Source organism: Artemia franciscana, chromosome 1 (genome assembly GCF_032884065.1).
Source record: "Artemia franciscana chromosome 1, ASM3288406v1, whole genome shotgun sequence".
Taxonomy (NCBI): Eukaryota; Metazoa; Arthropoda; class Branchiopoda; order Anostraca; family Artemiidae; genus Artemia; species Artemia franciscana.
This window is the reverse complement of record NC_088863.1, coordinates 65059823-65083406: the sequence shown is the minus strand read 5'-3', so window position 1 is coordinate 65083406 and position 23584 is coordinate 65059823. Positions and strand designations below refer to the sequence as shown.

General features: G+C 35.3%; 1 protein-coding gene across 1 annotated transcript in view; it reads left to right on the top strand.

The window, feature by feature from the left end:
* Positions 1 to 23584, top strand: part of LOC136032931 (uncharacterized) — an 84503-nt gene that overhangs the window by 42488 nt on the left and 18431 nt on the right. Inside the window, exon 4 of the mRNA XM_065713403.1 lies at positions 13406 to 13533. Within this exon, the coding sequence (XP_065569475.1) occupies positions 13406 to 13533 (128 nt within the window). The remainder of the gene's footprint in view (positions 1 to 13405; positions 13534 to 23584) is intronic.

The window sequence follows — 23584 nt, the reverse complement described above, 5'->3', positions numbered from 1 at the left end:
GATGACTCTGGTCAAACAGTAGACTCAATTTCAGGACGTATACAACTACTTGCTGATTTCTGTAATTTAGTGACGTCCAAAAAAGAATTGATTGAAAAAGTATTTCCGAATATTCTAATAAATTATAAAAATAATAAATGGCTAAGTGAAAGAGCGATTCTCGCACCCAAAAATATAGACGTCCACGAAATCAACAATATTGTTTTGACCAAGATTCGAGACCAGGCAGTCCTTTACAAGTCAGTCGACACAGTTTTGGAACCAAATGAAGCGGTTAATTATCCATCTGAATTTTTAAATTCCATAGATCCTTCAGGGTTTCCACCACACGTGCTACAACTAAAAATAGGCGTACCAATAATAATTTTAAGAAATATCAACCCACCAAAGCTTTGCAATGGCACACGACTTGCCGTAAAAAAAAACAATGGAAAACCTAATAGAGGCCACAATCTTGACAGGGCCTTATGAGGGTGAGGCTGTTCTTATTCCTCGCATTCCCATGATTCCAACGGATCTGCTTTTTCAATTTAAAAGATTGCAATTCCCAATTCGATTAGTATTTGCAATCACCATTAACAAAGCTCAAGGTCAATCATTAGAAAAATGTGGTATAGATCTTAATACTGATTGTTTTTCCCATGGACAATTGTACGTTGCATGTTCGAGGGTCGGTAAACCTGACAATGTATTTATATGCAGCGACAATTGGACAGCGAAGAATGCTGTATATTCGCAAGTTTTACGCAGTTAATTTGTATTGTATCTATCTATCTATCTATCTATATAAAAACGAGTTGTGTGGATGCATGTTTGTTTGTTTGTAAAAACAGCGTTTGCATTTGACGTCATTATTAGTACATACGGCTTTGTATATGCACAGACAATGGGAAAGCCAAGAATGTTGTTTATTCACAATTTTTACGTAGTTTGAAACACATATATAAATCTATCTATATTCACAGGTGGGACACAGGGACACAACTACAATGGCGCATAACTAATATGGCGCGTAACGACTTACGCGCGCGGGGGGGCTTGGGGGGCGCGAAGCGCCCCACCTACTAGGTGTTGGGGTGGCGCGAAGCGCCACCCCAACAGCTAGTATCTATATAAGAATAAGTTGTATGTGTGTGTGTGTGTGGGTCTGTCGAGTGACGTCAGGTTCGTGTGTCGACTGGCGTCTTGTTTTCGACTGACAAAATTACAGACCGGGACATCGGGATACAAACGACAATCGGGACACCGGAACATAGAGAATATAAATGACGATCGGGACACTCAAAGAGAAAGTGACCGGGACAAAAGGTATGTTCGATTAGCAATCACCATCAACAAAGCACCGGGACACAAATGACGACCGGGACACAGGGAGTATAAATGACGACCAGTACATAAGTGAAAAAAAAACTAAAAAAACTAAAAAAAGGTAAAAACTACAAAAAATTAAAAGAAAAAAAACTAAAAACTAATAAAAAAGCTAAAAACTAAAAAAACTAAAAAAGAAAAAAAGGAGAAAACCAAAACTAAAAAAATAAAAATAAAAAAAATAAAAAGGTAAAAACTACAAAAAAAACTAAAAAGAAAAAAGAAAAAAAAACTAAAATGCGTATAACTTGCAAAAATACAACATTCTTCGCTGTCCAATTGTCGCTGCATATAAATAGATTGTCAGGTTTACCGACCCTCGAACATGCACCGTACGATTGTCCATGGGAAAAACAATCAGTGTTAAGATCTGTACCGCTTTTTTCTAATGATTGACCTTGAGCTTTGTTGATGGTGATTGCAAATGCTAATCGATTTGGGAATTGCAATCTTTTAAATTGAAAAGGCGGATCTGTCGGAATCATGGGAATGCGAGGAATAATAACAGCCTCACCCTCAAAAGGCCCTGTCAAGTTCTTGGCCCCTATTACGTTTTCGATTCTTTATTTTTTACGGTGAGTCACGTGCCATTGCAAAGTTTTGGTGGGTTGATATTTCTTAACAGTATTATTGGTACGCATATTTTTAGCTATGGCACGTGTGGTGGAAACCCTGAAAGATCCACGGAATTTAAAAATTCAGATGGATAATTAACCACCTCATTTGGTTCCAAAACTGTGTCGACTGACTTGTAAAGGATTGCCTGGTCTCGAATCTTGGTCAACACAATATTGTTGAATTCGTGGACGTCTATATTTTTGGGTGCAAGAATCACTCTTTCACTTAGCCATTTATTATTTTAATAATTGTTTAAAATATTCGGAAATACTTTTTCAATCAATTCATTTTGGATGTCACTAAATTACAGAATTCAGCAGGTAGTTGTATACGTCCTGAAATTGAGTCTACTGGGAGCTTTCCGTTTCCAATTGCCAGTAATAGATCTAAAAATATTTGACCAGATTCATCGTTTTGCAATCGGACACGCATATTTGTTATTGATTTTAATGTTTTTACGTGTGCCCATAAATTAGAATTTTTCAGGCAAGCATTCATTTCGTCTGCAGGGGTTGATCTGGGTATTATAGGTAATGTTTGCCTGAAATCTCCCGCAAGCAATATTAATGTGCTTCCAAAGGGTTTCGAATTCCCTCGCAAATCTTTCAAACATTGATCCAGACCCTCGAACGATGTTTTGTGTGCCATAATGCACTCGTCCCAAATAATAAGTTTACATTGCTGCAATCCTTTACCCATCCCAGATGATTTGGAAATATTGCACTTGGGAGTTTCTGTAGAATGCAAATTCAATGAGCAGTTCTTCTACCAGGCAGCAACATTGTGGCTATTCCAGATGAAGCAATTGCCCACGCTATATCATTTTTGATCGAATTGATGCCAAAATCAGTTTTATCACAATCGTTTTACCAGTACCTCCTGGCGCATCCAAAAAGAAAATTTTTCAGACGTTGTTATCAACAATTCATTATCGTATTATAAATGACTTTTTGCTCCGACATTAACTTGAAAATGTTATTTTGTACATACGACAATAGATCACTCGTACTGTAACTTTGTTCACGATCCAATTCTACACAGGTCGAAACAGCAGCGGTACGTTTAGATGAAGACATTCCCAAATACTTAAGAGGTTTGTTTGTTATACATACGCACAAATCTTCTATAATAACTAAAGTGTAGTTATAAATTTCTGATTAATAAAATCAAAAGTCATATCTGCCGTCTCTATCCGTTTTCGATGGAGTAAATCTTCGAAGATTTTCCATTTATATTTTCCCCGTAACTCTGTAGGAGCTGAAGGAGAACAAGTTGTTAGAACGATTCCAAACAATGCACAAATTTGACTGGGAGTTGACGTTTCGAACGGATCATTGATGCAGTAATCCCGGGGTTGGTCATTCTCCAATAAATTCAGAGCTTGGCATGCACTACGGTAAGCGTCATGTCTAGTACCGTTTACAGTTCTAAAATACTCAAAGGACGTCCGACCGGGTACATTCACCAAAAGCAGGCGTAGAAAGAAGCATTCATGTTGATTGGGGTGAACGGTGTAGTCTTCCTATCTTGATATCTTTGAAGATGGTAGGCTGGCCGTCGACTGACTTACCCTGTTTTTGACGTTCAAATATTTTATTTTTAGTATTCCACGTGTAATACGGAGGCACTTCAGTATACAGCTGTATTTTTGCAAAAGAATCATTTTTGTATAGTGAAAAGAAAGCAGTTAACTTTGTATCCTGTGGATTCAGAGCTCTTTGTTGCACGTTGGATTCCAAAAAATAAACACGTTGACCATTCTATAAATGTACCGCTAAGTGAACAACAGCTGGACTACGTTCATGTATCGGAAATGAAAGAATTTGCCAAACAGCTTCATTACTGCTTATGTATCTTCCAGCCTGATATTGTACGATTTCGTCGATATCTTATATTTCGGAGTGCAAACCAAAAACTGCCATTTCACTGCCTTTGTTGACGTATTTACATATGTATTTGATTGCCTTTACGGAGTTACAGCATTCAACGTTTATTTGTGCATTAAATATTTTTCATTATAATGGGGAATATGGAACTACTTCGAAGGTGGTACCGTTACGCTTTTTTATTATTGCTGTTTTACCGCCATCTTCAGTAAATCTTCTTCTATATTGTGGGTAACCATTATTGCCAGTAATTATGTTGGGTGCTAAAAATCGAGGATATTGCTTTTTGCACCTTCCTTTGGCCTTGCCTGGTAAATTTTCGTTCAGTGCACCGGAAGGTCCATGTATCGTATTTTTTACAACAATATCATCCAACCCCTTATCGACATTTTCATCAGGTATTTCAGCGGAAATCACATCTTCAATTTCGTTAGAAGTAATTTTATAATATAGCCAGATTAGTATATGTGCGTTTGGCGATCCTCGTTTTTCCACATTCCCATTATTTCACCATTGAATTTCAAGACCTTGCAATAGGGACAAATTTTAGACATAGTCCCGATTTAAACACATCTACTCAAGCTATAATCATCGAATGGGCTATACCTGAATGTCTGACGATAATTTTTAGGTTGCTCTTGTGATTCCTCGGCACACTTTCTTTTCTTACTTTCTCTATCACCCACAAGCCTGTTTTCTTGCTGTTTGTGTGATTCTTCGGCACGCCTTCATTTTTTACTTTCTCTTTTAGCAGCAAGTCTGGTTTCGCGTTGCTCTAGTAGTTCCTCAGCACGCTTTCTGTTCTTAATTTCCCTATCAGCCGCAAGCCTTTTTTCTTGCTGTTCTTATGATTCCTCGGCACGCTTTCTGTTCTTACTTTCTCTATCAGCAGCAAGTTTTTTGGCATAGACTCTTTGAGAAGCTACCACGGCTGTTGGCATTGTAGGTTCTTCAGTCATTTTACAATTAAATATTTTTCCGTGAACGAATGTCTTAAATACCTTTAATTACGTCATCGTCATAACAAACATGATGACAACTAACTTCATGACGACATGATGACATGATGCATATAAATAGATTGTCTGGTTTACTGACTCTTGAACGTGCAACAAAACAATCCGTATTCAGGTCTATACCTCATCATTCTAATGATGTGTCCCTGTGTCCTGGTCGTCATTTATATTCCCTGTGTCTCGGTTGTCATTTGTGTCCCGGTGTCCCAGTTTGTAATTTCTCTTTGACTGTCCCGGTAGTCATTTATATTCCCTGTGTCCCGGTCGTCATTTGTGTCCCTGTGTCCCGGCCGTCATTTGTTTCCCGGTGTCCCGGTCTGTAATTTCTATTCGAACAATCCCTGTGTCCCGGTTGTCATTTATATATCCCGCCTATGCCCCCGGCGTTCCCGTTGTAGTTGTGTCTCTGTGTCCCGGTCGTCATTTATATTACCTGTGTCCCGGTCATGATTTGTGTCCGGGTGTCCCATTCTGTAATTTCTCTTTGAGGTTCCCGGTAGTCTTTTATATTCCCTGTGTCCCGGTATGTAATTTCATCAGTTGACAAACATGACGTCAGTCGACAAACAACATCATGACGCATACAGCTCAATCCTTAAAATGACATCAGTCGACAAACATGACGTCAGTCGACACACAAAAATGACGTCACTCGACGGACACACACACAGAGACAACTTATTTGTATATATATATATATATATATATATATATATATATATATATATATATATATATATATATATATATATATATATATATATATATATATATATATATATATATATATATATATATATATGTATATGCGCGCAAGTTGTTACGCGCCACATTAGTTACGCACCACTGTAGTTGTGTCCCTGTGTCCAAACCGGGGAATATGGAGAGATATATATATATATATATGTAAAAATAAGTTGTCTGTGTGTATGTGCGTGTGTGTCTGTCGAGTGACGTCATGTTTGTTTGTCGACTGACGCCATGTTTTGACTGACGAAATTACAGACCGGGACATCGGGACACAAATGACGACCGGGACACCGGCACATAGGGAGACGACCGGGACACTCAAAGAGAGAACGACCGGGACACAAGGAATGTTCGATTGACAATCACCATCAACAAGGCATCGGGACACAGGGAGTATAAATGACGACCAGGACATAAGTAAAAAAAAAAAAAATAAAAAAAATAAAAAAAAGGTAAAAACTACAAAAAAACTAAAAAAAAAAACTAAAAACTAATAAAAAAACTAAAAAAGCTAAGAAACTAAGAAACTAAAAAAGAAAAAAAAAAGAAAAATAAAGGAAAAAATGAAAAATAAAGGAGAAAAACAAAACTAAAAAATTAAAATAAAAAAAACTAAAAAAAAAGAAAAATACTAAAAAAGTAAAACTAAAAAAAAACTAAAAAGAAAAAAAGGGGAAAAATACAAAATTTTATTTCATCATATACCATTTCAAAAACTAATGTATATACAGACCGGGACACCGGGATACAAATGACGACCGGGACATAGGGAATATAAATGACGACCGGGACACAGGGACACAACTACAACGGGGACGCCGGGGGGCACAGGGGGATATATAAATGACGACAGGGACACAGGGAATGTTCGATTAGCAATCACCATCAACAAAGCTCAAGGGCAATCATTAGAATCATGATGTATAACTAAAAAACTAAAAAAAGGTAAAAAACTAAAAAAACTAAAAATTCAAAAACGAATGTATATACAGACCGGGAAACTGGGACACAAATGACGACCGGGACACCAGGACACAAGGAATATAAATGACGCCCGGGACACTCAAAGAGAAATCACAGACTGGGACACCGGGACACAAATGACGGCCGGGACACAGGGAATATAAATGACGACTGGGACCCAGGGACACAACTATACGGGGACGCCGGGGGGCACAGGGGGATATATAAATGACGACGGCGACACAGGGAATGGTCGATTAGCAATCACCATCAACAAAGCTCAAGGGCAATAATTAGAATCATGAGGTATAAATCTGAATACGGATTGTTTTCCCATGGACCATTATATGTTGCATGTTCAAGAGTCGGTAAACCTGACAATCTATTTATATGCACACAACTACATAGGGACAAAACTACAATGGCGCATAACTAATATGGCCCGTAACGACTTACGCTCGCGGGGGGGGGGGGGGCTGCGAAGCGCCACCCACCAACTAGGTGTTGCCTGGCGCGAAGCGCCACCCCAACAGCTAGTATATATATATATATATATATATATATATATATATATATATATTTTTAACTACATAAAACTTGCAAATGTACAACCTTCTTGGCTGTCCCATTGTCTGTGATATAAATAGATTGTCAGGTTTACCGACTCTTGAACATGCAACATATAATTGCCCATGAGAAAAACAATTTGTATTCAGATCTATACCTCATTATTCTAATGATTGCCCTTGAGCTTTGTTGATGGTGATTGCTAATCGAACATTCCCTGTGTCCCTGTCGTCATTTATATATACCCCTGTGGCCCCCGGAGTCCCCATTGTTGTTGTTTCCCTGTGTCCCGGTCGTCATTTGTGTCCCGGTGTCCCAGTCTGTAATTTCTCTTTGAGTGTCGTGGTCATCATTTATATTCCCTGTGTCCCGGTCGTCATTTTTGTCCCTGTCGTCATTTTTGTCCCGGTCGTCATTTGTGTTCTGGTGTCCCGGTATGTAATTTCTCTTTGAGTGTTCTGGTCGTCATTTGTATTCTCTGTGTCCCGGTTGTCGTTTGTGTCCCGGTGCTTTGTTGATGGTGATTGTTAATCGAACATTCCTTGTGTCCCGGTCACTTTTATATATATACATATATATATATATATATATATATATATATATATATATATATATATATATATATATATATATATATATATATATATATATATATACTAGCTGTTGGGGTGGCGCTTCGCGCCACCCCAACACCTAGTTGGTGGGGGCGCTCCGCGCCCCCCCAAGCCCCCCGCGCGCGTAAGTCGTTACGCGCCATAATAGTTACGCGCCATTGTAGTTGTGTCCCTATGTCCCACCTGTGAATATAGATAGATATATATATATATATATATATATATATATATATATATATATATATATATATATATATATATATATATATATATATATGGTTTTAACTACGTAAAACTTGCGAATATACAACATTCTTTGCTGTCCCATTGTCTTTGCATATAAATAGATTGTCAGGTTTACCGACTCTTGAACATGCAACATATAAAGGTCCATGGGAAAACAATCTGTATTCAGATCTATACCTCATGATTCTAATGATTGCCCTTGAGCTTTGTTGATGGTGATTGCTAATCGACCATTCGCTGTCCCGGTGTCCCGGTCGTCATTTACATCCCCCTGTTTCCCCCGGTGTCCCCGTTGTAGTTGTGTCCCTGTGTCCCGGTCGTCATTTATATTCCCTGTGTCCCGGTCGTCATTTGTATCCCGGTGTCCCGGTCTGTATATATATTCGTTTTTTAGTTTTGTTTTTCTCCTTTATTTTTTTCCTTTTTTTTTCTTTTTTAGCTTATTTAGATTTTTAGATTTTTTAGTTTTTTTATTAGTTTTTAGTTTTTTTTTTCTTTTTAGTTTTTTTGTCCCGGTCGTCATTTATATCCCCCTGTTTCCCCCGGTGTCCCCGTTGTAGTTGTGTCCCTGTGTCCCGGTCGTCATTTATATTCCCTGTGTCCCGGTCGTCATTTGTATCCCGGTGTACCGGTCTGTATATACATTCGTTTTTTAGTTTTGTTTTTCTCCTTTATTTTTTTCCTTTTTTTTTCTTTTTTAGTTAATTTAGATTTTTAGATTTTTTAGTTTTTTTATTAGTTTTTATTTTTTTTTTCTTTTTATTTTTTTTGTAGTTTTTAACTTCTTTTTAGTTTTGTTAATTTTTTTTTTTACTTATGTCCTGGTCGTCATTTATACTCCCTGTGTCCCGGTGCTTTGTTGATTGCTAATCGAACATTCCTTTTGTCCTGGTTGCTTTCTCTTTGAGTGTCGTCATTTATTTTTTTCTTTTTTAGTTCTTTTAGTTTTTACCTTTTTTAGTTTTTTTTAGTTTTTTAGATGAAAATTTTTTTTAGTTTTTTCCCTTTTTTCTTTTTAGTTTTTTATTGGTTTTTACCTTTATGTTAGCTTATTTTTCAGTTTTTTCCTTTTTTTTTAGTTTTTTTTTTATTTTTTATTTTTTTTAGTTTTTTACCTTTTTTTAGTTTTTTTAGTTTTTTTAGTTTTTTTAGTTTTTTAGCTTTTTTACTTTTTTTATTAGTTTTTAGTTTTTTTGTAGTTTTTGCCTTTTTTTAGTTTTTTCAGTTTTTTTTTTAGTTTTTTATTGGTTTTTACCTTTATTTTAGCTTATTTTTCAGTTTTTTCCTTTTTTTAGTTTTTTTAGTTTTTAGTTTTTTTAGTTTTTTACCTTTTTTTAGTTTTTTTAGTTTTTTTAGTTTTTTAGCTTTTTTATTTTTTTTATTAGTTTTTAGTTTTTTTTGTAGTTTTTGCCTTTTTTTAGTTTTTTTAGTTTTTTAGCTTTTTTATTAGTTTTTAGTTTTTTTTGCAGTTTTTGCCTTTTTTTAGTTTTTTTAGTTTTTTAGCTTTTTTATTTTTTTTATTAGTTTTTAGTATTTTTTGTAGTTTTTGCCTTTTTTTAGTTTTTTCAGTTTTGACGTCACCTGATCCAGTTTTTTCAGGTGACGTCACCTGATCCACGATCCACAGATCCACAGACAACTTATTTTTATATATATAGATAGTTTTTTTTTTTTACTTATGTCCTGGTCGTCATTTATACTCCCTGTGTCCCGGTGCTTTGTTGATTGCTAATCGAACATTCCTTTTGTCCTGGTCGCTTTCTCTTTGAGTTTCGTCATTTATTTTTTTCTTTTTTAGTTCTTTTAGTTTTTACCTTTTTTAGTTTTTTTTAGTTTTTTAGATGAAAATTTTTTTTAGTTTTTTCCTTTTTTTCTTTTTAGTTTTTTATTGGTTTTTACCTTTATTTTAGCTTATTTTTCAGTTTTTTCCTTTTTTTTAGTTTTTTTTATTTTTTATTTTTTTTAGTTTTTTACCTTTTTTTAGTTTTTTTAGTTTTTTTAGTTTTTTAGCTTTTTTACTTTTTTTATTAGTTTTTAGTTTTTTTTTGTAGTTTTTGCCTTTTTTTAGTTTTTTCAGTTTTTTTTTAGTTTTTTATTGGTTTTTACCTTTATTTTAGCTTATTTTTCAGTTTTTTCCTTTTTTTTTAGTTTTTTTTAGTTTTTAGTTTTTTTCGTTTTTTACCTTTTTTTTAGTTTTTTTAGTTTTTTTAGTTTTTTAGCTTTTTTATTTTTTTTATTAGTTTTTAGTTTTTTTTGTAGTTTTTGCCTTTTTTTAGTTTTTTTAGTTTTTTAGCTTTTTTATTAGTTTTTAGTTTTTTTTGTAGTTTTTGCCTTTTTTTAGTTTTTTTAGTTTTTTAGCTTTTTTATTTTTTTTATTAGTTTTTAGTTTTTTTTGTAGTTTTTGCCTTTTTTAGTTTTTTCAGTTTTGACGTCACGTGATCCAGTTTTTTCAGGTGACGTCACCTGATCCATCCACAGACAGACAGACAACTTATTTTTATTTATATAGATATACTAGCTGTTGGGGTGGCGCTTCGCGCCACCCCAACACCTAGTTGGTGGGGGCGCTTCGCGCCCCCCCCAAGCCCCCCCGCGCGCGTAAGTCGTTACGCGCCATAATAGTTACGCACCATTGTAGTTGTGTCCCTATGTCCCACCTGTGAATATAGATATATATATATATATATGGTTTTAACTACGTAAAACTTGCGAATATACAACATTCTTTGCTGTCCCATTGTCTTTGCATATAAATAGATTGTCAGGTTATCCCCCTGTTTCCCCCGGTGTCCCCGTTGTAGTTGTGTCCCTGTGTCCCGGTCGTCATTTATATTCCCTGTGTCCCGGGTCCCGGTCATCATTTGTATCCCGGTGTCCCGGTCTGTATATACATTCGTTTTTTAGTTTTGTTTTTCTCCTTTATTTTTTTCCTTTTTTTTTCTTTTTTAGCTTATTTAGATTTTTAGATTTTTTAGTTTTTTTTATTAGTTTTTAGTTTTTATTTCTTTTTAGTTTTTTTGTCCCGGTCGTCATTTATATCCCCCTGTTTCCCCCGGTGTCCCCGTTGTAGTTGTGTCCCTGTGTCCCGGTCGTTATTTATATTCCCTGTGTCCCGGTCGTCATTTGTATCCCGGTGTACCGGTCTGTATATACATTCGTTTTTTAGTTTTGTTTTTCTCCTTTATTTTTTTCCTTTTTTTTTCTTTTTTAGTTTATTTAGATTTTTAGATTTTTTAGTTTTTTTATTAGTTTTTAGTTTTTTTTTCTTTTTAGTTTTTTTGTAGTTTTTACCTTCTTTTTAGTTTTGTTAATTTTTTTTTTTACTTGTGTCCTGGTCGTCATTTATACTCCCTGTGTCCCGGTGCTTTGTTGATTGCTAATCGAACATTCCTTTTGTCCTGGTCGCTTTCTCTTTGAGTGTCGTCATTTATTTTTTTCTTTTTTAGTTCTTTTAGTTTTTACCTTTTTTAGTTTTTTTTTAGTTTTTAGTTTTTTTAGTTTTTTACCTTTTTTTAGTTTTTTTAGTTTTTTAGCTTTTTTATTTTTTTTATTAGTTTTTAGTTTTTTTGTAGTTTTTGCCTTTTTTTTTAGTTTTTTGTCCTGGTCGCTTTCTCTTTGAGTGTCGTCATTTATTAGTTTTTTCCTTTTTTTTTTTAGTTTTTTATTGGTTTTTACCTTTATTTTAGCTTATTTTTCAGTTTTTTCCTTTTTTTTAGTTTTTTTTTATTTTTTATTTTTTTTAGTTTTTTACCTTTTTTTAGTTTTTTTAGTTTTTTTAGTTTTTTAGCTTTTTTACTTTTTTTATTAGTTTTTAGTTTTTTTTTGTAGTTTTTGCCTTTTTTTAGTTTTTTCAGTTTTTTTTTTAGTTTTTTATTGGTTTTTACCTTTATATTTTTTTTAGTTTTTTAGCTTTTTTATTTTTTTTATTAGTTTTTAGTTTTTTTTGTAGTTTTTGCCTTTTTTTAGTTTTTTCAGTTTTGACGTCACGTGATCCAGTTTTTTCAGGTGACGTCACCTGACACATCCATCCACAGATCCATCCATCCATCCATCCACAGACAACTTATTTTTATATATATAGATATTATCAAGGCACTAAATAGTCAGTAAGCCATGGCCCTAGTGAAAGAAAGTTTAAAATCACCCCATAACAAGAAATCTGTCTTTGACAAAAAAAAAATTCCAGCAGAGGCTTATTCAGGAGTCATGACTACTATTTTAGTTAATCTGAACAGAAAAACCTTAAAGCAAAATAAATCTAAAGGAATTTTGAATAAGTATGACTACACTATCTAATGGAACCAGATTAAAATGAAAAAATCAGTATCGCAATGACGAGGTTAAAAAAAAAACTATGCAGTACAATTAGAGTCCTCCAAATTGAGCAGGAAGGAAACTCACTTTGTGCGTATACGGCATTGAAAGATTCTTTTCTCTCCTTTTTTTTTTTATCGCTACAATGATTTTATCATAACAGTAGTTTGAAAATGATGGGAGAAGTTAACATGACAGTTAATGTTAATATAGCAACTTTGAACACATAGTCCTCCTAAAAATGATTTTATCAATAAGTTTGGCCATCCAATCATACAATCAGCCAAGCAATCAAAAAGAAAATTGATTTACATATTTTTCATTGAAATTGACGAGCGATTCGAATAAGGGCTTAAGGAAACAAATTCACCCCTAACCTCAACTTCCTATGTAGGGATCTACACAATAGTTAATATTTTGAGACAAAAATTATCAAATAAAAAATGGCAGACTAAGCGAAACTAAATAAACTGTATGGGAAACTGTAAATCAAAATTTTGGAGGGAACCAAAACTCAACCTCATTCTTCCCTAAAAATGCTCCTTTCCCGTGACGCAGTATATAACTAATACTCTAGAATTCAATTTCCAAATCGTTTTGAAATTAGAACTCCATTGCATGCCCGTATATATTTTCAATTTGGTAGGGAAGAGTGGAGGAAAAATTGGTGAAAATAATATAAGAAAAAAAGTGCAATGAAATATAAAAACAAAAACTTAACATATTATAAAGTGCAAAGTTGGACTTCCAAGATTCTTGCTCTTTGACTTTTATTCAGACCAATATTATAAAATTTAAGTATAAACAACAAAATAATTATTATGACTGCTTGTTTGTATTCTTGGGTCCTGCTCAATTATTTGATCTCAAAGAGGACGTTTGAAAAAAACAACAGTATGTTCAATGTAATAATGCATAATGGAAAACTCGCAAAGGCAATCAACCTAATTTTTATGTTATATTTTCTTTTTTTAAAAATCTTTATTTTGCCCCGTTTAATAGTAATTTCAAATTTTTTTTGTTTAAATATCTGAAGCAATTTAATTTACTTCAAATCTTTCAGATCTAGGCCATATTCATATACAGGCAGATTTGGAACATATTACAGAGCACGAAGCTTCTGTTTTACAGAGTTTAGAATCAAAAATGCATGGAAATGCTCCAAAAAGGGGACTTGCTTCTGTAGCCTGGGTGAGTAAATTCTAAATTGCTTATAATTTGTGTATGGATCTTATCTCTTGTGAATGAATCAAGTACATTTTTAATGGAATCAAGATATAATAAATCATCATCAAAAAAAAAATATTATATGCGGTATCAGGCAATGTTTACAGACTGTACATTACAGAAATTTAGAGAGTATTTTTTAAAACCATATCAGATTAAAACTAGGTTTTGAATTATTGGAACTTTAGTGCAATGATGGGTTATCTTCACCAAGGTCAACTCATTAAACTATTATTGTAGTACTATATATTTGTGTTCTAAGGAAGTCTTCATAGGACTTTTGTCAAAAATCAGATAAATCATCACCCTCGCTTCTACCAATTTCTTTTGTAATTGATGTTTGCACTCTGCGTCACTCAGTATGCTATTGTTCAAATTATATTTTTTGACGCTTCTTGTCGCAGCTACCGCTTTGATTTTAGTCTAAAATGTTATGATACGTTTATCTTTGACACACTTCAACAAGGTGCCATTTGCTACACTGGAATGAAACTATCCTACCTCCAAATGGGCATCGATTCAAACTATCCGACCTCCAAATATGCTACGATTCAAGCTATCCGACCTCCAAATGAGCTACGAATCAAACTATCCTACGTCGAAAACTGCTATTTTTCAGGAGAGCTATTTGAAGTTTTTAAGATCATTTTTTCATTACTTTAAAAAGAGGTTATAGGGGAACAAACGAACTGTAGAGTTTCATTTGTCTTGGCTATGTATTAGTGAAGATATTTTTGACCTACGTAGGTCAGAACGTCAAAAAAGCTGGATATAGGATGGTAGTCATATTATCTATATCAGAATGAGACAATCCTAAGTCCCATTTTTGGACATAGGATAGTTATAGATCTGAGAAGCCCTGCTGAAGGAATGCACAGTCCATCCTATGTACGTATTATATTAAATATTTGACCATACATTATTTTAATTCATATTCAAAGTATGAAAATGAAAAATTACTATTTGAAGTATCAAAAGTGTAAAATAAAACAAAGTTAGTCAGAATCATCTGACTCCACAGAACCTTCTTTTAAACAATCGAACGGAAGGTCTCTAAAAAACTTTTGGTAAGCTTCAGGAATCAATTTTTTTTTACAAAGACCTTGAATGTTGTGGTACACTCTTTTGCAAATAGGAACTGGACCAGAATACAGCTTTTGTAAATTGGACGGCCCAGTTCACTTCTTCGCTGAAGCTTTCCCCCTTCTTGACCTCCAGATTGTTTTAGTAATCTTGATGTTTTCAGCTGCTCAGCTGGTCTGCATACTAAACATGTCAGGCAATGTGTAATCAACTTTAAACACTTGGATTTCTATGAAGTTCACTTTAACCCCGTTGATATCAACGTTAAAATTATCACTGGTCTCTGTACATTGCTTATCAAGATCATAGAAATCGGACATTCCCATTTCCTTTACTTTGTAAGGATTCTTCAAACATGCACTTTTTGCTGTCTGAAACAACTGAGAAGGCACATACACTGTTTGGTTCTTAGCAAATTTCTCGATGACAGCATGGACCGAATCGTTTTGATTTTGGGTGTGCCCAGTTTCAAGATACATGTGAGTAACTACTATCTTAAATTTACTGGCACAGTGTAAATAAAGGGAAAAAAGGGAAACTTGTTCTTGTTTGGTCCTCCGCAATTGTTACTTATGAAAGCGAATTATTTTGCTCCTTACTCTACCTTGGTCAAATAAAGCAGTAAACACAACTCCCGATTTCCGACGAGCCTCTTCAAGCAGTGCATGTATGCCACATGTAGCAGTTTCCCTCATGAGTAATGCAGTTATAGATACTGAGATTGTAACAGTCAAGTTTTGACTTAAAGTAATAAGAAGAAATTTCTCCACGCGGAAACTGTAGGACCTTTTGCAAGTCAAAGCACGCTATGATAATACTTTAAGGGTCCATCTTTCCTCTCTCTTGTTCCTCTGCTATAAACTATCTACTTTCTTCCTTATTTTTGATTTGCTCACTATGCTGTATAGTCAACTGTTCTTTTATCTGACGGCTAGCATTTTCCATCGCAACACACTTGTCACATTGGTCATGAGATTGAACTCATGCTGAAAAATTTCTCTGTATTTGTTGGATCTTGCAGCTTGTCTATTGTTTTCCTGGCACCACTCTCGATAGTTTATAAAGCTGAGCATGACTCTTGATCCCATCTTCCAAATACTGATATTTGTATCTAGCTCTGCAGTAAATGCTTGGGGCTTTTTGCAATAGTTTTATATGCTTCCTGTGTGATTTAAGTTCTCTCATATCGGTGAATCTGCGGGATTCCTCTTTTAGACCTCTTTCATCCATTTTCGCTGCTACCGTGCCAGGAACTTTTTTCCTCAACGCAGTTTTCACCATCTGTTCAGAAATTCTTAGTGTATTTTCGAAAAACAGCCGACAGAATTTCTCAGGTTCTCCTCATTAATGCACAAGGAATACACTACTGAAAACACCCTCCTCTCTGCTTTCTCAGTGTCACTGTTCTCTCCCTCTGCTCCTTTTTCATGGTTATCATTATCACTCTTACAGAATAGAGAACGTTTTTTTTTGGCTTGACTGACTTGCTGAAGTATTTAGTCTCTTTGTCTATTAATATAACCCAATTCCCAGGAAGACCTGAATATGGTTATTCGAGTCTTCCGGAATTCTTTCATAGCACTTCATCCTGTACTCACAAGGCCCTTTCATAACCCTTTCTGGCACAGTCTTTCCTTTGCTACTAATGTGTTTCATGCCAGCATTCAACATCTTCTTTGCTATGTATCTTTTCCAGCTGGAAGGTTTTCTTTTCCTCTTCTTTCCCTGGGCAGTAGGACTTTCTTCTGTTACACTAGGCTCACCAGCAGCACTGTCATTTTCCTCTATTCCACTAAGTTTATTAGCAGAGGTATTCATATTATCTTCTGTTCCACTCATTTCATTAGCAGAGGTGTTCCCATTCTTTTCTTTTCTGCTACGTTCATTAGCAGAGGGGTTTCCATTCTCTTTTATTCCACTAAGTTCAAAAGTAGATGCAGCACCAGTAATGCCTAGCTTACAAAAGTTCTCGGATTCATCCTGAATGGTAGTTTCGCTTGCACCTAAGGGAGAATCGTTAAGCGCAGAGAGATATGCAGTAGAGCCTTGCTCATTAGTTTGGAAAAGCACGTCAAGATTCAGAATAGGAATATCTGACACATGAGGAGCGTCAGAAATGCACTGCATCATTTCCAGATCAAGACTAGTCTTTAACGTCAAATGCGAATCTGCATGGGTTTCATTCGTTTCAAACGAGCTGCCAGCTTCTGTTGTCATGGCTCATAACATTCCTCCCAACTCTCCTGAGTAAATTACTAGGGTTTCTGGGTGACTCAAATAATTTGTGTTAGAGTTGCAGTCCGATTTGTTGTCAGTATTTGTTGTCACAGCCGAACCTGGAAAAAAAGAAATTGCTACAGCAATGTTATACATGAGTACTGTTTTTCTAGAGAAGTTAAATCTTATGTTGAAGCTCCGATAACAGCAAAAACAATGAGTTAAATAAAATCAGCTTTTTGTGTTGTTTTAAGTTGTTGCCAGATTTAAAGGTTGCCTCGTCACTGATGTCATCTGAAATCTGATGTCACTGAATCACAGGTGTTGACAATACTGTATTGCTATGTGTTTACTATTTATATGCTGCAAATATTCAGCCAATTAAGTTCACTTAATACTACAAACTCTATAAAATAAACGGACAGAATCTAGGAAGTTTAGACGACTTATATCCAGGAAGTCTAGAAAACTTGTAAACTACTAATGGATTTGTAAATTAATAAGCCCTACTCTAAAAAATATTTAGACTGAAGTTCTTACAGCTACAAGCTACAATCTCACTAACTTTTACAACATCCGAGCTTTCATGGCTCATGTAAACCTATTAACGCCAGTGTCCACCAGTAATACAGTTTTCCGGCACATTTTAGTAGTCACATCGACTATTTCATATTCCCCACTGTAAAGGTAGTGAACTGGCAGAAGGGATGATTTAAAGTTTGACCTAAGAGATGGTGTGTAACCAGTAAGATTTTATCAGTATTAGTGGAAAGGTCAGATAATATTGTAATAGTAGATCAGATGCTCTAAAATAGAATCCCTCAGTTCCAGTGGGCACAGTGCCAGTGGTGGCGATAGCTCAGGGATGGTAGCTACCAAACATTTAGTTAATCTACCCCAGTCTGCAACAAATCCCTGATTATTGGATTTTCTTTCAAAAGGTTGGATATATCTAGCAATTGGCATAGCCTTTGTTGACGCTGGATACCATATGCCAAATGCTGGCCTATTCCAAACACTGGATACCCTATTCAAACGTTAGATACCTGTTGCCAATAAAGTATTGATGATGTGACTGAAGCTCAAAAGTGAACCAATCACATTTCACCCATTGTGAGATAGGTCAGGGTTAGGGTGCCAACATGTATCCAGCGTTTGTCCAGGGTTAGGCACTGGCTGTTCAGGGTTAGGCACAGGCTATGCCAAATGTTAGATATATCTAGCGTTTGGCATAGGATATCCAAAAATCAGGGATTTGTGGTTGACTGCTCTACCTGGGAATGAACCGACGTGACTGACCAGATTGCACCAAAAGGGACCTGATGAAATTCACAATATCAAAGGAAAGCACAATACCTAAATGGTCTAATGTCTAATGTTATAGCAACATTGAAAAGGCAAAAAAAAGGAACCAGAATAAGAATCAGTCAATTTTCTCTTACCTTTCCTGGCTTTCTCTCTAGCTAGTTCCATTTGTATTCTTCCTCTATTCATTTTGCAACTTCACCCTTCCTTTATAATTGTAAAATTTTTACTATCTAGCCCAAGTCCAAATAAGGACATCGAATAGTTTCACGGTGTGAGAAAAGCAAATTCGCGGCATAGGATAAGAAAGAAAAAGCACATTTTAGCACAATTTATTTAATTTAATATTTAAAAAATTAACATTAATTTAGCACAATTTAGCAACTCTTAGCTCTTGTTTCTTCTATCTTGTGCTGAGCACCCCTAGTTTGGATACAGGCGAGATATCCGCGTTATTTTAGTCTTTCCTCTCTACTGGCCGCAGTCTCGGTGTAGGTTTTTTTTGTGGAGTTTTATCCCTCTTTGTTGTTTATTACTTTAAGTGGACTGGATTTTCACTTGTTTATTTAAAAATTAAATAAATTGTATTTTTTGACTTGATTTTTAACATTAAGTCAGTGACCAAAGTATTTGGAACACTTCCGCAATGCCAGTTTTTCTACCTATACGAGTTGAAGGATTATTTAACAAACGAAACCTGTCTTATGAGCTTCTTCTAGAAGTCAGGAAGTACTTTAATTGCACTATATCTTGTGATAAAAGAAGGAGATGGGTGTATGAAGACATGCCCCTGGCCAGTAGGTCTTGTTTGACACTATTTTAATTCTTCTTAAAACATTGTGCTACATGAGTACTTCACTTGTGAAAAACTAAGAGGGGCAGAGATTAGAGAAACAAAATGAAAACAGTCGTACTTTGATAATAATAGCTGCTGTTTAGTTTTCATTCAAAATTTATTTCTCCTTTAATACCTTTCTTCCCTATTCTACTTACTGCTCTAAAATAAGTTCTTCCGATTTTTGAACTAGCCCTCAAGTATTTTAAGAACCCTTGTTTTGCAGACATTTTCACGTGTGTAGAAAATTATTTGTGCGGACGGATAAACACACAGGTAGGATTTTCTTTTGGAGATGGGGGTTGATTTGCCAGTCTACTGTGAACTGATTGTTCTTTTAATAGGATGAAACAAAGAAATCTAGCTATTAAACTTTCAATTAAGGTAATTCGAAGCATAATGTTTGACACATCTCTTTCGGCCAAAAAACTTCTTTTTCTACTTTTTCCCAGAATTTATAATTTTATTTTAATCACAATATTATAAAATTCAGTAACAACCAGACATGTTTTATGGCACACCCTTTGAAAGATATAACTTACGTATTAGTATAATTTTTGGGTTTATCATTGGTTTTACGTCATGATGAACAATCAGATATTTTAATTGGATAAAAAATCGGTGTGTATTCAATTGCTCCTTTCGGTTATCATTCACAGAAAGATAGCTTTATGGGAAATTATATTTTCCTTGGAGGCAATCAGATATCACATGATTAATTTGACTTGACTATATTTTTATCAAACGTAAAATAAAAGTTCCTATATTCTATCATATTTAAATTTGTCTTCTAATCTTAATCTTTATTGTGATATATTTTGTTTTTATGGCACTTGGTATTAACCGAGTGACATATAGCAATCGCAAATTCTGTCGGTCTGTCTGTCTGTCGGTCCTGGTTTTGCTACTTTAGGCACTTTCAGGTAAGCTAGGACGATGAAATTTGAAATTTGGCAAGCGTATGAGGGACTGATCTAGATTAAATAAGAAATAGTCGTTTTTCCGATTTGACCATCTGGGGGAAGTGGGGGGCCGGTTAATCTGAAAAAAAAAATAGAAAAATAGAAGTATTTTTAACTTCTGAGCAGGTGATGGGATCTTAATGAAATTTCATGTTTGGAATGATATCGTGTCTCAGAGCTCTTATTTTATATTCTGACTGGATCTGATTACATTGGGGGGAGCTGGAGGGGGGAAACCTAAAATCTTGGAAAACACTTAGAGTGGAGGGATTGGGATGAAACTTGGTGGGGAAAAATAAGCAAAAGTCCTAGATACATGATTTATATAACCAAAATGGATCCGCTCTCTTTGGGGTAGTTGGGGGGGGGTTAATTTTGAAAAACTAGAAAAAATGAGGTATTTTTAACTTACGAAGGGGTGATCGGTTCTCAAGAAATATGATGTTTAGAAGGATATCGTGTCTTAGAGCTCTTATTCTAAATCCCGAACAGATCTGATGACATTGGGGGGGGGGGGTTGGGATGGGGAAACCTAAAACTTGGAAACACTTAGCGTGGAGGGATCAGGATGAAACTTGGTGGGAAAAATAAGCACAAGTCTTAGATACGTGATTTACATGATTGGAACGGATCCGCTCTATTCTGAAAACTAATTCTGATTCTAATTCTGAAAACAAGAAAAAATAACGTAAAGTCCTAGATACACAATTGACATAACCGGAACGGATCCGCCCTCTTTGGGATAGTGGGGGGAGGGGTGGGGTAATTCTGAAAAATTTTGAAAAATGAGGTATTTTTAACTTGCGAACGGGCGATCGGATCTCAATGAAATTTGATATGTAGAAGGATATCGCGTCTCAAAGCTCTTGTTTTAAGTTCCGATTGGATCTGGTGACTTTGAAAGGAGTTTGGGGCGGAGGAACCTAAAATCATGGAAATGCTTAGATTGGAGGTTTCAGGATGAAACCTGGTGGGAAAAATAAGCACAAGTCTTAGATACGTGATTTACATGATTGGAACGGATCCGCTGTATTGGGAGGGGGGGGGTTAATTCTGAAAACAAGAAAAAATAACGTATTTTTAGCTTACGAAGGACTGATTGAATCTTCATGAAACTTCATATTTAAAAGGACCTCGTGACTTAAATCGCTTAATTTAAATCTCAACCGGATCCAGCGTAAATGGGGGAGGAGGGGTTGAGGGGAACCGGAAATCTTAAAAAATACTTAAAGCGGTAAGATCAGGATGAAACTGGATGGAAAGAATAAAAACCTATCTAAGACACGTGACTGACATAATCAGACCAGATCTGCTCTCTGGTGGAGTTAGGGGGGGGGGATTTTGAAAATTGACGTATTTGTAACTTACGAAAAGGTGACCAGATCTTAATGAAATTTGATATTTTGATGGGTCTTGCGATTTAAAGCTCTAATTTCAAATTCTGACCAGGTCCAGTGACATTGGGGGGAGTTGGAGGGAGATACCGGAATTCCTGGAAAATGTGAAAATTGGGTATTTTTATCTTACGAATAGGTGATCGGATCTTAATGAAATTTTATATTTAGAGGGAATTCATGTCTCAGAGCTCTTATTTCAAATCCCGAGCAGATCTTTTGACATTGGGGGAGGTGGAGGGGGAAATCTTGGAAAACACTTGAAGTGGAGGAATCAGAATGAAGCTTGTTGGATAGAATAAGTAAATGTCCTTGATACGTGATTGACGGAACCGTACTAGATTCGCTCTCTTTGGGGGAGTTGGGGGGAGGGGTTCAGTGATTTGGCGAGTTGGGTGCTTTTGGACGTGCTAGGACGATGAAAACTGGTAGGCGTGTCATGGAGCTGCACAAATTGACTTGATAAAGTCGTTTTCCCAGATTCGACCAGATTCGAGGGGGTCTAAAGGGAGAGGAAAAATTGGACAAAATTTGGTATTTATAACATACGAGTGTGTGATCGGATCTTAATGAATTTTGATATTTAGAAGGCCATCATGACTCAGAGCTTTTATTTTAAATCCTGACCGACATTAAGCCTCTTATTTTCCTTTTAAATCAATCTATTGATTCATAGAATTTTTCTAGAATTCATACCATATGATCTCTTGGCTCTTAGCTCTTCTTGCCTCGTCACAAGTGCCATATGAGCTCTTAGCTCTTGTTGAATTACCATAATTCTTTCTGTTACCTATTCCAAGCCTTTTACTTTAGCTGTTTAGCTTTAACTTAAGGTGATAAATATTGATATAAGTGATAACATGTTGAGTTATAGATAATTGATAGATATGTGCATGAAAGACGATAGACTCTAATTTAAGTTTGCTATTCTTAGAAGCATCAAGTGGCTTAAATGCTGCATCGCTTATGAATTGCCAAAATTAGCTATTGGTTAATAATTGTATTTAATTTTAATGCTATCATGTTCTTTAAAGCCGCACTTTAAAAATATTCTTTAATACTCTTCATGCTAAATACACTTCTCTTGACAGATAAAGCAGTTGCACGGTTCTAGGTCTAGTCACCCCTTAAACAAATTATCATTAAGAAAATTGGTAAAGTGGAATTCTTGCATTCACATAATACGTCAGACACAAACAGAAGTAGTATGAGGTCAACCGGATCTGTGAGAGAGCTATCCTTTTTTATCTCGGTACTGAGTTTTTGCATTGGATTTATTGAAATTTATAGAATATATTTCTATCGAAATTTAATAAGCGTGCTGGGCCCTTGCCGACCCCAAACAAACCTAGCTTAAAGTCAGTTACTATAATATAACTAAGGTAAAAAATTATTTATGTTGATATCTAAAATCGACTTTGTGTATTTTGTCCATCTGCCTGTGTTTTTGTGTGTCCTTTTGTCCGTCTGTTGCCGTGTCTATATACCTTTTTCCATCCGTCCCTGGGTCTTATTGTCAATCTGTCTGTGTGTCTATGCATCATTTTTCATTCTATATGTCTGTCTATGCGTCCTAATTTCTGTGTGTCTGTTTTTTGCTTTGTGTGTGTTTGCCTCTGCGTTTATTTTTGTTTTTGTATGCTTGTGTTTCTGTGTACCCGTAAGTCTGCCATTGTATCTTTCTTCTGCCTCTCTTTATGTCCGTTTGTATTTTCGTATGTCTGTCTGTGAATCTCTGTGTCTATCTATGTGATTTTTTCTGTCAATCTGTGTCTCTTTCTGTAAGCGTGGTATGTGTCTTATTGTCCTTCTGTCTATTTGTCTTTTGGTCCGTCTGTAAATGTGTCTCTTCGTGTGTCTGTATGTTTTTATCCATTAGTCTGTGTCGGTCAATACCTTATTGTATATCTCAGTGTGTATATTTTTATGGCTCAGTACTTACCAAGCGACAATTAGTGACCGCAAATTCGGGTGTTCTGTCTGTTGGTCCTAGTTTTGCTAGTTTAGTCACTTTCACATAAGCTAGGACGGTGAAATTTGGCAAGGGTATCAGGGACCAGACCAGATTTAATTAGAAATAGTCATTTTACCTATTCAGTCATTTGGGGGGAGGTGTTAATTTGGAAAGATTAGAAAAAATGAGATATTTTAACTTACAAGCGGGTGATGAAATTTTTATTTACAGAAGGACATCGTGTCTCAGAGCTTTTGTTTTAAAT